Below are 14,673 nucleotides of genomic sequence, written 5' to 3'. Positions count from 1 at the left end.
AACCAATCTAGTGTCACAGCATTTTCCCCCATATTACATTTTCACTGAATTTGAAAAACGTTGCAGCTCTTAACTAATACAATAGATGGCGATCTCTGTGAAAACAGGAAACAAAACGCGGACGAAGAAGAAAATTGTGCGTGCAAGGCAGCATGGCGGCTGATATGAGATTACCAAACATTAGAAAACTAGTATCTCTTTCTCTTTCCGCTGGAGATAGGAGAGACTTGGTCGTACCCGGCGATGTCATCACGTCAGACTCTGGTTTCATGAGGTCAGTTTATGTGATCATTCGATAGTAACCCTTGCAACCTTAATGACGATAAGTGGTATAGAAAACGGACAGACGAGGGATAACTCGTTGGGAGAGTGGTGCCATACCATGTTGTGATTTGTTTGTAGGGGTCATGGTACTTATGTGGATGAGGAGAAACTGACGGCTTCTGTGGCTGGAGAGGTGCAGCGAGTGGACAAATTAATCTGTGTGAGACCACTCAAGACCAGGTAAAATGGGTACACAAACAGTGAATTTTTAAAACACCTTATAACTCTTTGAATCATTGATGGAAATAGCCGTTCAACAACTAGAATTCCAACAATGGGAATGCTTTAAATAGACTGGCACTCAAGATGTTTTATTTTTTGAAAATGGTTAGGGCGTTGAAAGAATTGAATAGGTGATTCTCTGTCTGTTTCGCGTACTATTTGTGATACTTGGGCTCCCTCTAGCGGACACAAAATAACGACCGTCCAAGTACGGTTCAGTTAGTACTGTATTACATTTAATCTTATAGAGCTGTTTGTTTTTAAATTTCTATTTAGGTACGGTTTTGTTTCTAACTTAAATGCAGTCCATTTTAATTGAATCATTAATTACAATTGTGTTTTTTTTTTCATTTTCCTTTACATAAGGGGCAGTGTTCAAACTGGATGATTTTAGCGGCCCATCTTAATATTACAAGTAATTTTTAGGAATAAAACCTCTGCCTCGTTTATGATGAACAATCCGGACACTAAAATAAACATTTAAAAATCTTATGGATTTCTTTTGGATGACAGGTTCAATGGTGAGGTTGGTGATGTGGTAGTTGGCAGAATCACTGAGGTATTCTCTCGTACTCCTTACGGCTCCCATATAATGCTCTACTATTGTCCTATTTATTAAGTTTGTCATATGTTTGTATAGGTACAACAGAAACGGTGGAAGGTGGAGACAAACTCCCGACTAGACTCCATCCTTTTGTTGTCTTCCGTCAACCTGCCTGGAGGGGAACTGGTATAAAAAAAATAAATTAAAAAAAAGCCACAAAAGCTGCTTGACTTGACTGTATTCTTATTTCATTCACTAATATTATAATAATAACTTGTTGGTCAATATATTGGACATCAGCCTTTTTTAGCCCCTAATATTGGCATCAAAAAGCCCATATTGGTCCATTTCTAATTTTATAATGGATAAGTAGTATTAAACAGATGTCAAAGGAAACTGTGCATACTCGTGACCCATACTGTATAAAATGATACGGAGGGCTGGATCTGGCCTTGTGTCTGAAACATGTGCCACAGATGTTTTGTTTTGAATTAGGATGTTTCCGTTTTCTTCCAGAGGAGAAGATCAGCAGAAGACGAGCTCACGATGAGAGAATATCTCCTTGAGGGCGACCTCATCAGTGTATTCTTTCGCCTTACTTCCCAACATTTTTTTCACGTTATGTTTCGCCAATTCATTTGTATCTCCGTGTTTTTAGGCAGAGGTGCAATCGGTCTTCTCAGATGGCGCCTTGTCACTTCACACTCGTAGCTTGAAGTACGGGAAAGTAAGTGAAACAGCTAAATAGGCTTTTGAAAGTTGGCATAGAATGTGGTTCTGATTCAGTCCTTGATCACAGCTTGGCCAAGGAGTGCTCGTCCAGATTTCTCCATCTCTCATCAAAAGACAAAAAACACATTTCCATAACCTCCCGTGCGGCGCCTCCATCATCCTGGGTAATAACGGCTTTGTGTGGCTGTATCCCACTCCGGGACAGCAGGATGAGGAGGCTGGTGGTTTCTACACCAGCCTTGAGGTGAGACGTTTAGGTGTTAAACTGATCAACCGATTAAAAGAGGCTGGTGGTTTCTACACCAGCCTTGAGGTGAGATGTTTAGTGTGTTAAACTGATCAATCGATTAAATTTTTTTTCAAGGTTAGTGATATATTTCATCATTAAATTGTGGGTTAATTAAAACATATTTATTTATTTTCTATATTACTTTTTCCTGAATAGTTTATTGTAAATATTCTTTTCAATAATAGAATATAAATATCAGGAAATGTTACTTTTTCCTGAATAGTTTATTGTAAATATTCTTGAAATAATAGAATATAAATATCAGGAAATTAATTATTGGGTTATTGAGAGAAAACTATATTTCACACGTATTTGAATAATTTTTTTATTACATTATCTACCGATGACCTGACCCATTTGTTAGTTTTAAAAATCAAATGTGGCCTTAGCACACAAGTTTGCCCCCCCACCCCACCCCAAGTTAAGAACTGTTTTTATTGTTCTGTTCAAGTTTTTGTTTGTCTCCACCACCTCCTCGCAGCCCATCAGCCTCTCTGACCGCGAAGTGATTTCCCGGCTAAGGAACTGCCTACTGGCTTTGTCGGCGCACAAGGTCCTCGTGTTCGACACCAGCGTTCTCTACTGCTACGAATCTTCACTGCAACACCAGGTAGGAAGCAGGGAGAAGCAAAACACACCGATTCTCCTCCAAAGAATGTATGCTTTTGCTTATTTCCATATCGTATTTATTTTTAACCATGCACCAATAAAAAGGAAGTAAATATAACTTTGTTGCAGTCCAGGTTCCACTGTATTTGCATGCAATTAATTAAAATACAAATATAAATCTTATGCCGCCTTTAATTTGTAAATGGTTAAATATTTCCCTGATAAATGATTCTAATGAGACAGGTTAAAAAAAATCAAGAGCATGTTTTAAAAAAAAAAAAATACATGATGCATGAGTGTGATAATGCATATGTGTGTGTGCGGTCTCTGCAGGTTAAAGACATTCTGAAACCAGAAGTGATGGAGGAGATTGTAATGCTGACACAGCAGAAGCTTATTGAACAGGAAGGTTAAATCGAGAGTCATTTACAGCTGCCGCTGAGTCACGCGCTGACAGAATCAACTTTACATACCTTTGCCGTTTTTGTATGCCTGCTGCTGTTGGGATATCAACAAGTAAAAAAACAAAACTAACCAAACAAACAAAAACCTGTATGCAATAAAATATCACGCTTTTCAGTGTGGTATGACTCACTGGTGGTGACGGCTCTGGTTACATTTGTGTAGATGAAACTACATAAACCTGCAGGAATGTGATATACTTTGAAGTTGTTGTTTGACACTTTATGGATTCCTGCACATCATCTAGTTTTTCCCCGATTTGGCACAATTACAAATACTCTGATGGTTATACTAAATTCAGGTATTTAACAAACAATGTTGTATACTCATTGTTATGCAATATAATACGGGCATCCTTCCCTCCATCTCTTTCATCTCTTGTGCAAAGTTTTTAAAACAACAAAAACATTTTTGTTTTTGTACTTGAATACATGTTAGAGTCTATGTTTCATTACTTTTCCTTCTAAGAAAAGGAATTGAATCTGTATTTCAAATTTTACCAAAGTATTTTTTTCCACACATGTATGTGCTTCTACGCACAGAACAGAGTGTGAATAATTTGGCCACCTCTGGAAACTACAGTGGGAGGGAAAAAAAGATGGAGAGAGTGTCTCACATTGTTCGTAACTTCGAAACAGCGCAAGTCGGGACCCACTCAGGACCCAACAACTTGCCCTTTTCTTGTGCCGGCTTGAAAAACTTACTAGCCCACGCACGCACGAGACGTCATACGTCGCCCCACCCACATATTTGTGTAAACCACCTTGCGTATGGAAGTATGGCGACCCCAGCAACCACCCGACAACGAGTACTCGGCCAAAAGTTCGCCGCCGCTTCCCGGTGTACATGAGAGGCGATGAATAGGCGTGTGCGACGCGGCGGCTCGGCAACGAAGAGCTCTGCGACAGCGAAGCGGCCAGCGGCGGCCTCCACGCGGGCACGACAGCAGCCGTCGGCGGCGTCCGGCTGACGGAGGACTCGAAGTCGCCTGTATTCTTCCAAGTGGAGTCCGGTTTTGGGGGTGGGAAGGGGGGAGTCACGGACGCGGAAGTTTGCCACAAAACTTAGCGTCCCGGTGGCTGGAATGAAGCAAAAGTGTTGAATTTGGAGATGTTCATGTTGCGAAAAGTGTTCGGGCGAGGAGGCGACGCGGCGCCGCCGACGACCAACTGTTGACTGCTCCGTGCACCTTCAAAGAGGACCGGAGGCTAACCCGAGTTAGCCTCCATGGCTATTTGCACTTGTAGCTTGAGTTGCTCGGCTAAACTGCGGGATTTAAGTTTACAACAGCACGTAAGTTTCCTTTCACCTCCCTCTAGGCCTTACCAGGCGTGTTATTGTTCCTCGCTTTCCACTTATTGAATTGACTCGCTCTGCGGTGAGTTGCGAGTCGGCAACTTTAAAGTTTGGATAACAATACCTGTTGTGCTATGCTAAGTTTCTTGTAGTTGTTTGCAGGGTCGGCCAAAAGTAGGCATACCCTTTTTAAATTAACGAATTTGGGGAAGGACAGATGGAAGGAAGCCAAAATGGAATAATGGAAGGTAGGAAGGGAAAAAGGTTGGAAGGCCTAATGGAAGGAAGATGAACTGATGGAAGCATGGGAGAATGAATGGAAGGATGATACAAGGTAGGGATGGAGTGTGGAAATAGGCCAACGGGGATGGAAGGTTTGATCACGAAGGAATGGGAAGAAGGAAGCAAAAGCAGGAAGAATGACAGGAAGTTAGGATGTATAAATGGAAGGAAGGAAAGGAGCAAGGATGAATGGATGGAAGGAGTGAAGAAGGTGTGTTCAAAAGGAATGGAAGGAGGAGGGAAAGAGATGGAAACCATAAAGAAAGAATAGTTGGAGGAAAGAAGGCAGTGGGGATAGTAGGCTGATAGATGACCAAAGTCATGGAAAAGGTTGAACTGAGGTATGTAAGAAAGGAGGGAAAATAGGGAAAAAAGTAGGGAGGGAGAAAAAGGGATGCTGGGCAGGATGGAAGGCGTGAAGAATAGAGGGTAGAATGGTTGGATAGTGGAAAGAAATGAAGATTGAAATGATGGGTTGGAGGGAGGGATATATGAATTTGAGGAAGGATGAAAAGCAATAATGGAGGTATGGATGGTATGAAAACAAGGAGGGAAAGAAGAATAAAATTAATTATAGAAGGTAGGAAGGAAGGGAATTAAGGATGGGATGAAAGAGTAGGTGGAAGATAAATGAAAGGAAGGAAAGAGAAGGACACCAATAAGAAAGGGAAGAAAGAAGAATGTATGTATTGATGTATGAAAGGAAAACGATGGGAAGAAGCCTCGAAAGTGGGAAGGGGGGTCGTAAGGATAGAGATTTGAAAGAAGGGCAGGCAAAGGATGGAAAGACGGTAGGGAGAATTGAAAAGAGGACAGAAGACCAAATGGATGGATCGTGTGCAAGTATGTGAAGCAGGGAGGAAGGAAAGATAGAATTGTCGGGAGAGAGGAAAGAGGATAGAATGAAAAGTAGGAAGGACTAATGGGGAAAAAAATAATCGGAGGGTGGGTAGGATGGAAATAGGAGCAAGTGGAATGGAGGGATGGTTTGTATGAAATGAAGGAAAAAAGGAAGCAAGAAGGAAGGAAAAAAAAGATGTAAAAGAAGGTTATTTGTTTTTATATGCCCGGAGACCACAAGAACAAAAATGGATGGATGAATGGAGGTCTGCCTCATGTACTCGAATTCAAAAAATATGTTCTCCCATTGCCCACAGATTCCGCCAGCACCCAAATCCCATTAATGCATGATAAAAAGCGGCACGCTGGAGTAGCTTGGACCTGCAGAACAAATCTGCGTCACACCAGGGGAGGACGCCCCGACTCTGGGAGGACTCCTGCAGTCTCCTCCTTTCCTCCTCCTCCTTCCTCCTGCCCACTGGCCAGTTGTCGGTGGACTGAGTCCGGCCCCGAGAGTCCCGGCTGCGGCCTGGCACCCTTCCCTTATGGGGCAGCAGCCGGGGAAGTTTGCCGGGGACCAGAGGAGACCCAGTCTGCCAGCCTTCATCAAGGGCGTCAAGAGGGAGTCCACGCGCCATGGGACGCAGCCCTGCAATGTCTTTGCAGTGCACGGTAAGAGAAAGTTTCCCCCCCCCCCCCCCCCCCCCCCCACGACACCCACTTTTTTTTCCCCTCTCCCTGGAAAGACCTCTTTTGTGTTCATGAAATTTATGACTTGGGTTGCAAAGAGCTGCAAAATATCCGATAAATGATCCAAAGATAATGTGGGACATTTTTCTTTTGTTTCTTCTCGTAATATTACAATTTTTATCCGGAATCTACTTTTTAAAAAAAAATCATTCCAATAATTTGATCATCAATTAGTTGTCGATTAATCGTTGCATCTTGAGTTCATACTAAATATTACAGTTTAGACAGTGACTTTTTTTCTTGATAATGTAGGACTTTATAATCTCATTAATATTGCTATTATCATCTCAAAAACATTTTAACTCAAATATACAACTTCCTTCGCACGCTATTTTATTAAATTATGCCCCATTCATTCCCACGGGACGTTTTTAAACTTCAAAAATACCTGAATTTTGCAACCCTCCTTGGGGGGGGGGAGAAATCAGAGTAAGGTCAAACTATTGCCTTTACAGGCAATGATTCATGTTTTTGCTCTTTAAAACCACTGGCTTGAAAGTGGCTTTGGATGTTCACCTATCCCCGCGAATGAAGTCATGGGCAGAGATTGTGGCGAGTCTGTGGGTGGGCGGGGTGACCTTTTTGGCCCACGCACATCTTGATCGCTTCATGTCGATGAGACAAGTTGGAATTGATTTCGTCTGTTGTCTTGTTTTTGTGATGAGTTTGTCACACGGCGCGCACGCAGCAGACGTCTTTCAATTCGAATGAGTGAGTCGCCGCTGCTTGATTGTGTTAAGCTCGGGCCATTGATCCCGTGGCTGAGAACGCTCGCCGAGGAAGTTGAGAAGTTGCATAACGGCGCTGAGGAACACCAGTTGAACGTGTACGGGCAGCACACGATTGAGTCAAAATCCCGGAGAGTCTTGTTGGGTGCGCTCATGTGGCTCATTCGGTTTCAATGATGCTTAATATTAGAAAAAGTTGTCTATGAAGATATTATCGCAATATTACAAATTGAATCTAAAAACAATATCATACATGCCTTTTTTTTTTCTCTGGAAAATATTCGACTATATTCTCTTAAAACGAAGATTTTAATCTCAAATAAATCTTGCAAAGATACTGCTTTTAAAAGTAGGTATACCGGCACTTTTTTTTTTTTGAAAGTCTACTTCCGGTATTTTGTTTTTTTTCTTCAAAAGTAATAAATATTCCGATATCAAGTTTGGAAATTGACAGCTTTTTGTTCCATTACTTTTTCCCCCACAAAAATACAATATTTGACTTGGTTTTGAAATTATGACTTTAATTTCAAATGTACGACTATTGTTGTAAATCAAGACTATAATCTTGAAAACCTTTTTTTTTTTTTCAAAATATACAACTAAATTCTTCTAATATTGCAATTTAAATCTGAAAAAGATTCAATTATTTTTTTATTTTATTTTTTTTTTAAACAATACGACTTTTTTTTGACAACCCCCCCCCCTCCCCAAAATGGTAATATCACAACTTCAATCTGGACTCCGACCTCAGTTTTGCGGCCGCTGCCTTTTAAAAAACATACGCTAGCCTGCACGCATACTACCGTATTTTTTTCAAGCGAGCGTACATTTTACCGTGCCTGCATCCAATAATACAGTGCGTCTTATGTATTGTGTTATTATGTGTTATTATGTGTCAAATGCAGAAATAGTACCCCGTAACCGACACCACGCCTTTTAATTGAAGTCCCGGGGGATGTGAGTCACAGTGCAAGAGGAGGGCAGTGTCAACACCATATTTGACTTTGTCTGCCTGTATGGTTTTTGTGTGTGTGTGTCTGTGTGTGTGTGTGTGTGTGTGTGTGTAAGCCGGCGACGCGCCGCTTCTCCACGGGCAGGTTGAGACCTCTCGCCCCGTAGCTGGCTGGGAGCGAGACAGCGCAGGCAAGTGGCGACCTGTCTTGTCGCGATGGCATCGATGCGCTTAATTGCAAATAGCGTGACCAGCGTGCGGTTTCGGGTCGTTAAGTACATCTGACGAGGTCACGTTGAATATGAACAAGCAATGCTCGACCTCAGTGGAGTTAACCCCGCCGTATTGCCCTGATCGTATTCATCTGTTTGAGCCCCACAAAAACAGCAACAAGAGTAAGAGTTAAACAAAAAAAAAGGTTGAATCACGTTGATGGTTTAAACTATCAGAATGATGGTCGTCTCCTCATTACTACACTGGCTGCTGTCAGAAAGCATTTTGCAATCTGAATGATCAATCCATCTGGAATGTAGCGTATTTAAACCATATGTCATCGTCTTTTGCAGACATCTTTTTAGTTTCATGTAGTTGTAGCCTACAGAGGGCAGCACAGTGTTTGAGCACCACTGGCTCACGGTTCAAATGTGGGTACGTATCCGGGCTCCGGCCTTCCTGTGTGGAATTTGCACGCTCACCCCCATACTTGCGCGGGTTTTCTCCCGGTACTCCCACGATTCAAGTGCGAATTTTGCTGGCACATGCCATCACTGACATCATTTGATTTGTGTGCGTGCCTGTGTTTTTTTTTTTTTTTTTTTTTCTCCCCTCCACGGCAGCTGCATTCAAGTGGGTCCGCGGTAAGTGGATCTCTTTTAGTGTGTAACCGGCTCTTTCTTGGCTGGAACTCGTGGAATCTATACAGTCTAGACCCCAGATCTCCTGCAATGATCCCCCTGGGGTCCTGAAGACTGGGTGGATGTCTGTATGTGTGTGTGTGTGTGTTTTTGATATGCGTTCGCACCCATGCAGCAGGCGCCTCAGAGTAATTCTTTGTACACGCCAGCTGTTGGGAAATTTGGCGGAGACGGGTGGGAGCGCGGGGTGTTGTTCCCAAGTGGCTTGCCCTCTTGCTGTGGGCCAAGCCCGTCCGTCCTAACGGACACATACAGATAAGTAAGTGCCCCCCCGATCCCCCTGAATCGAATCTTGTCCACCTGGAGGGAAGTCCGACACTGGTGAGCGTTTGAAGCAGGTGCCCGTGTTGGTAAATCATCAGCGTCAATTGCGGCAGAATGCCAGCTCTGCGGCGGGGACCAATGCTGAATTGATGGCGTCACATTTCCCCCCCAGACATAGACCTGATGTAATTTGAAGAATTTGAAAAGAGATTTGGAAAAAGTTTGCGACAGTGGAACAGCAGTACATTGCGAGACGCCGGGCAACCAACGATTTTTTTTTTTTTTTTTGGTATTATGAAACAAATGTTCCCATTGGAAGTACAAGTGAAACCTTTGAATCATTTAATGTTCACTTCAGACAGACAAAGTTTTAAGTAGCATTTTTAGCATTCTTAATCATTTTAAGTTGAAATCATGATACACAGGTTATTGTGTCAGTGAAGTTCCAGGTCAGGTCACTTGAATAAATGCAGTCTTTCCTTCAATATCTTGTTTTAGAAACAACGGAAATCAATAAGGGCGCGTCATGATATTATTCGCCAATTTTCCAACCATGCATAACATGACCATGTTCAAAAGAAAATTTGTGTGCAACCATGGAAACGGTTGGCGAATGTCTTTGCAACCATTCGCGACCTCGATGAAAAATCAATTTTGGCTACGTTGGCAAACCTTCGCCACTCAGCGGGAGACGGGCTTTGACAATGCTCGCTTCAAGCTAGCTTCAGTAGTGCGGTCGTGTGCGAGTTTCCCAGCCTAAAACATTCAAAACGGTAAACGTTTCAAATAATTGAGCGCGACATCGTTTTCGATTGGAAACGAGCAGGATGTCCCTTTTTCAAGCTATTTTTGTTGCACGGAAATGCCGATGATAATTGAACAAGCTCGTTTTTCTCATGAATATTCAAAATGTGTAAATAAGCATTGGTCCAATTTTGGTTTGCGAGTCTCATTAATTTGGTGTGGAAACAGCTGTCCTCTGATTGGAAGCTGCCGACATGCGGGCGTCCCGCGGCTGCCATGTCGCTTTCATCGTGTTGGCTCCCTTGAAATTGAGCTGGCCTCCGGCAGACTTGTGGCCGGCCACGGTTTACATTCAGGCGGCAGCGAGCCGGCCTGATCGTCCTGGAGGAAAAAAAAAATTGTCCTCCTTTTTTCTTCGCCTCCATGGTGATGTAAGGGGTTCTGGATCGAACCCCCCCCCCCCCCGCAATGGAGGGGTGATGACCGTCATCTGCAATTGCTTTGTGAGTGCACTCTGTACTAACGCGTCTATTCAGTTAGCCCCCTTGGTAAATTTGAAAATCTTGTGTGTGACAAACTGCACCAAAGTCTTTTTTGTAACTTGAAAATTAGTTTGGGCGTTCGGCTTTCCCTTCTACTCTCTCCTCTTGAAAGCCGTGTTCTCACCAAAGGAGGTAACACGCTTACGCGATCAAAACAAGCATTCTTTTTGGACGAGTTAACTTGTTAACCATCACATTTTTCTGTCGGCCGTCACAGCGTATGAGAGATGTGTTAATATGTACTGGGCCTGTTTGCAGCGGGTACACCCGGAGAACTAAAACAAACACGCTTGTTTTAATGCACACTCTGAATTGCCCGCACCGTGAATGGCGGATTTCTGTGAGTCAGCGTTGTGATTGACTGGCGGTCAACCCAGGCGGTACCGGCTCACTAGCAAGCGAACTCCACACAAGATAAGAAGGAAGAGCTAAAGTGGGGTACACCCATAATTTGAGCATTATTATTATTTTTATTTTGATCAGAGGCTAATTTTGCTGTTTACACGAATTCGTGTATGGCTTGTTTATAACAGCCTTCCAGTATGGCCGCCGGTAGTGCATTGTGGGTAATTGCTAAAAGGACGGAGCCCTCTATTGGATGTTCCATGTTCCATATGGTTTCATGAGTAGCTTGTCTCGGTCACAATTTTTTTTTCTTTCTCTCTCTCTCTGATTCAAAATATGAATGTGGCGACGTTGCAAATTACAGCCCATCTAATACCCAGAAGCTTTCACATGGACAAAAAAAAAATCCATTTGTGGATTTAAACCAGCGAGAGACACCAGGCTGCAACCAAGGCGAAAAATACGGTATATATAGGACACGCATTGTGTTTTACAACAATGCGTAACCATATTTAAAATTTCATAATTGACTAGTGGATGAAATGGCGAAGCTTGTGTTAAACATTTTAGCTTTGGACTCACAACCCCGCCAGCTCCGTTCACTGGAATGAGAAAGAGATCTCCATTCAAAGGAACGAGAGCTCGCTCATAACATAAAATCAGACTGATTAATGTGATGTCATCTCCCCCCCGTCACCCCAATATCGGTACGGTAGTTAATCCGTCCGCTAATTGACGCGCCATGATGTCAAATGCTCAATTCTGGTCCGATTGCCGTCGTGTTGTCGTATGTTCTGCTTTGGTCAATTCTGCATTCCACCGTGGCTTGTTGGTCTTGTTGTCGTCGAACTGTTATTGCAAAAGATGTCAACATACGCTCGGTTTTCTTGTGATTCATTTGAGTGTTGCGCCAGAAGCGTGTTGAGCAACAAATAGATCCCTGGAACAAAGTGGCGGAGTCGCATCTGCATTCCTCTCTCTCATATCAAGTACAATACTCTTCCCTTTGTCCCATTTATTTTTTGGTCTCCGAATATATTCGTTGTCATTTTGCAGTTTTTTTTTTTCCCAAAGCATTGTTTTGCTCAAAACAATTGAGGATGTAGGTATGTCGGTTTCACACAAAGCGAGTCTTGCCAGGCTTTTGTTGCCGTTTGACTTTGTGATTAGAGCTGTTTGTTTGCCATTTATTTATCAGCATCTTGTTCTTTTTTTTTTTTTTTTTTTGAAATACTGATTCCTGATTGTCTTGTGGCCACCCGCCTGCTTTCCACTCCATATGGTTTGCACATTTCCCCTCGAAAAGAGCAGCGGTCATCGGCATCGCGTATCAACATACATGCGACTTGTCTGCCGCGATCCAAAACACGACTTTTGTCTTGTCGTGTGACGATTTGTCGTCTGTTCCTTGCGGCGACCACATTTGTAGCCGTCTCCATATAAAAGATTTTGTGTCTGTGTGGCAGGTTTTGTTTTCGACAAACCCTCACGCTCACACAAATGCGTTGCTTCTCTTCTGTTTTCTGTTTTGGTCCCGGCACTCCACTCTCCTGGAAGAGAAAATATGCCGTTTTGTGCCAACAATATGAGTCAAATTGAGTAATACAACAGAATACGACTTGATTACAACCTTCAACGCGCTTAAGGCTGGTTTGCATGTTCTTGGCCCTTTTTTCACCCAGGCCTTCAAGAAATGAGCAACCATTTTCTGATTAATCACCTGGTTCTTGTCGTCCTATTTAAATGATATTCCAAAAAGATGGTCTGGTTTTAACAAGCTCACTTTCATCCGTACTGCCGATTGCTGCAACGGTGAACTGACAGTCTATGAGTCAACCTCGCATTAGGTGGAGATTGGCTGCAGAGAACCCCAGGACTGCCTGAGCAAATAACATACCGCGTTCAGAAATGCGTTTCGTTGGAAAGCGCGTGATCGCGTCGGCTTTAGTTGTGTCGCCCCCGTTACCAACATGGACGGACGCGAAAGGTCTTGAAACCGGCGCTGCCTCTGTTTTGTTTGCAACAATCGGATCTCTCTGTGGACAGTTCTTGAGTGGGGGTATTATGTGCAACCCAAAACCTCCTTAACCTCATTTGCGAGGCCGAGACACATTCTTCGGAAGGCCATAAGTAAACACACACACACACACACACACACACATACACACACACCATATAAATACATGGTACCTGTGTTCGATTCGGATATGGTGGTGCCTTAACTTATCAGTGCCGCAATGTTTGCAGTTTTTGTAGTGATGAGCTTTCAGCCATTAATAGGATGACATGATAAAAAAAAAAAAAAAAAAAAAAAAACACAAATACAAAATGAAAACACTTGTAAAGAGCATGGAACAGATGCTATTCCTGAACTAACTGTGACTGCAGCACCTGACATCACTCACCAAGCTACGCCCCCTATAGGCGCACATCGGTACGCGCATGTACCGCAGTGTGTGTTTAATTCCACTCATTTTAGTGCTTCGTGTCTATGATCTTGTTTTTTTTTTTTTTTTTTTTTTTTTTAATTCCATAACGTCTCACAGCTCATCGCCTCAGCTGAAGGTGGCAATGTAGATTGAGCTTGGCCTTTTGGCTCAGCTCCTTCTTCACTACGACAGACAGAAGCAATGTCCGCATCGCGACAGATGCCGGACCAAATTCAGCTGTCGGTCTCCCGCTCCGTTGGAGAAAATGGTTTGGAGGAGCAAATTTAAGTTAGGAGCTTGCTCACACAGAGCAAACGAAACTTGTTAAGTCAAGGCACCGCTCGCAGTATTTCACTGCCCTTCTTGCAGATATTCCAGCGCAGCTTCGAATCACGGCGCGACCGACATGGCTTCGCCGCTCTCCCTTGCTCCTCTGTAATTAGGTTTGCTCAGCTTATACGGCAATAAATCTTGTTCGGCGACGGCCGGGACCTCCGCCAAGTGCCGCCCGCCATACGTTTCAGGCACTGCGGGACGGTGTAATTGTGTATTTATGCATGTCCTCGTCGGTGCGGCGGGCGTATAACTGTGTATTACCGATTTGTCATGAACCAAACCAAAGAAGACTTTCATAGAGCGTACCTTTCATATCGAGCCTGACATTAGTTTCATTTTTATCGTGGCACATAAAAAAAAAAAAAAAAGCAAAAGCAATGCCCGGTCGGTAATTGATAGTTGGGGAATGAAATATGACTGACTGAGAGGCAGCTTGTATTTATTCACTTGCGTATACATGATAGCCCTGCGGCGGCGCTTAGAAGAGCACCAAGATGGCTGCTCATTATTTCCTTGATTATTCTTTTTTTTTTTTTAATTTTTTATTTTATTTCCTAATGATACTTGAGTGCAATATTTGGTCAGTCTTTTTTTTTTTTTTTGTTACGAGCCGTTACTTGAGATATTTTTTTGCTTTGTGTTGCAAGGCAAAAAGCAAAGCATAACTGATGATATTCTTTCGCCACCTCATGACCCTTTTTTTTTTTTTTTTTTTTTGGTGCTCCCCATTCGTGAATGGCACCGCCGCTCCACAAAGAACCAGCAAACATCTGCGCTCGGCATGCCGTAATGCGTTTACATTTTTTTTCACTCGCTCTGCACTGCATCACGCGCATGCTTCGGCGCTCCGATTGCAGCCAGTAGACTCGTCCGAAAGGTTTATCCAAATGCGTCCGGAGGCATTGCTTTCGGTCTGCAGTGTGTTGAAAAAGTCACCTTGGAAATTGGGGAAAATGAACTGAGCGGTCCCAGACCCGTTTTGAGCACGGCGCCGGTGTTGCCAGGCTTAACATATGGAAGAAAGAATTTTAGCTCTCGTGCGGAATTCAATCACCGCTGCCCCCCCCCC

The 14,673-nt window shown here is 43.2% G+C and overlaps 2 protein-coding genes across 3 annotated transcripts in view; both read left to right on the top strand.

The window, feature by feature from the left end:
- The first annotated feature begins 77 nt into the window (after positions 1 to 77).
- Positions 78 to 3,377, top strand: exosc2 (exosome component 2). The gene is made up of 9 exons (XM_019867994.1): positions 78 to 274; positions 403 to 504; positions 1,060 to 1,105; positions 1,187 to 1,276; positions 1,607 to 1,672; positions 1,749 to 1,817; positions 1,890 to 2,066; positions 2,593 to 2,721; positions 3,054 to 3,377. Exons 1-9 carry the CDS (start codon positions 153 to 155, stop codon positions 3,132 to 3,134), a joined length of 882 nt encoding a protein of 293 aa, XP_019723553.1. The 5' UTR covers positions 78 to 152; the 3' UTR covers positions 3,135 to 3,377.
- Positions 3,378 to 3,922: 545 nt separating this feature from the next.
- The window catches only part of abl1 (c-abl oncogene 1, non-receptor tyrosine kinase), a 24,162-nt gene continuing 13,411 nt past the window's right edge, over positions 3,923 to 14,673 (top strand). For both annotated transcript variants that reach the window (XM_019867991.1, XM_019867993.1), the window contains exons 1-2: positions 3,923 to 4,475; positions 5,918 to 6,272. In XM_019867991.1, the coding sequence (XP_019723550.1) occupies positions 6,146 to 6,272 (127 nt within the window). In that variant the 5' untranslated portion in view covers positions 3,923 to 4,475; positions 5,918 to 6,145. The remainder of the gene's footprint in view (positions 4,476 to 5,917; positions 6,273 to 14,673) is intronic.

This window comes from Hippocampus comes, unplaced genomic scaffold, assembly GCF_001891065.2.
Source record: "Hippocampus comes isolate QL1 unplaced genomic scaffold, H_comes_QL1_v1.1 scaffold19, whole genome shotgun sequence".
Taxonomy (NCBI): Eukaryota; Metazoa; Chordata; class Actinopteri; order Syngnathiformes; family Syngnathidae; genus Hippocampus; species Hippocampus comes.
Note: the sequence above shows the minus strand (reverse complement) of the source record. Positions and strands in the feature narration are given on the sequence as shown.

Coding starts and splice junctions, on each gene's coding strand:
- exosc2 (XM_019867994.1), top strand. CDS start 153: ATGGCGGCTGATATGAGATTACCAAACATTAGAAAACTAGTATCTCTT. Junction 1,106..1,186: donor TAGTTGGCAGAATCACTGAG/GTATTCTCTCGT, acceptor ATGTTTGTATAG/GTACAACAGAAACGGTGGAA. Junction 2,722..3,053: donor AATCTTCACTGCAACACCAG/GTAGGAAGCAGG, acceptor CGGTCTCTGCAG/GTTAAAGACATTCTGAAACC.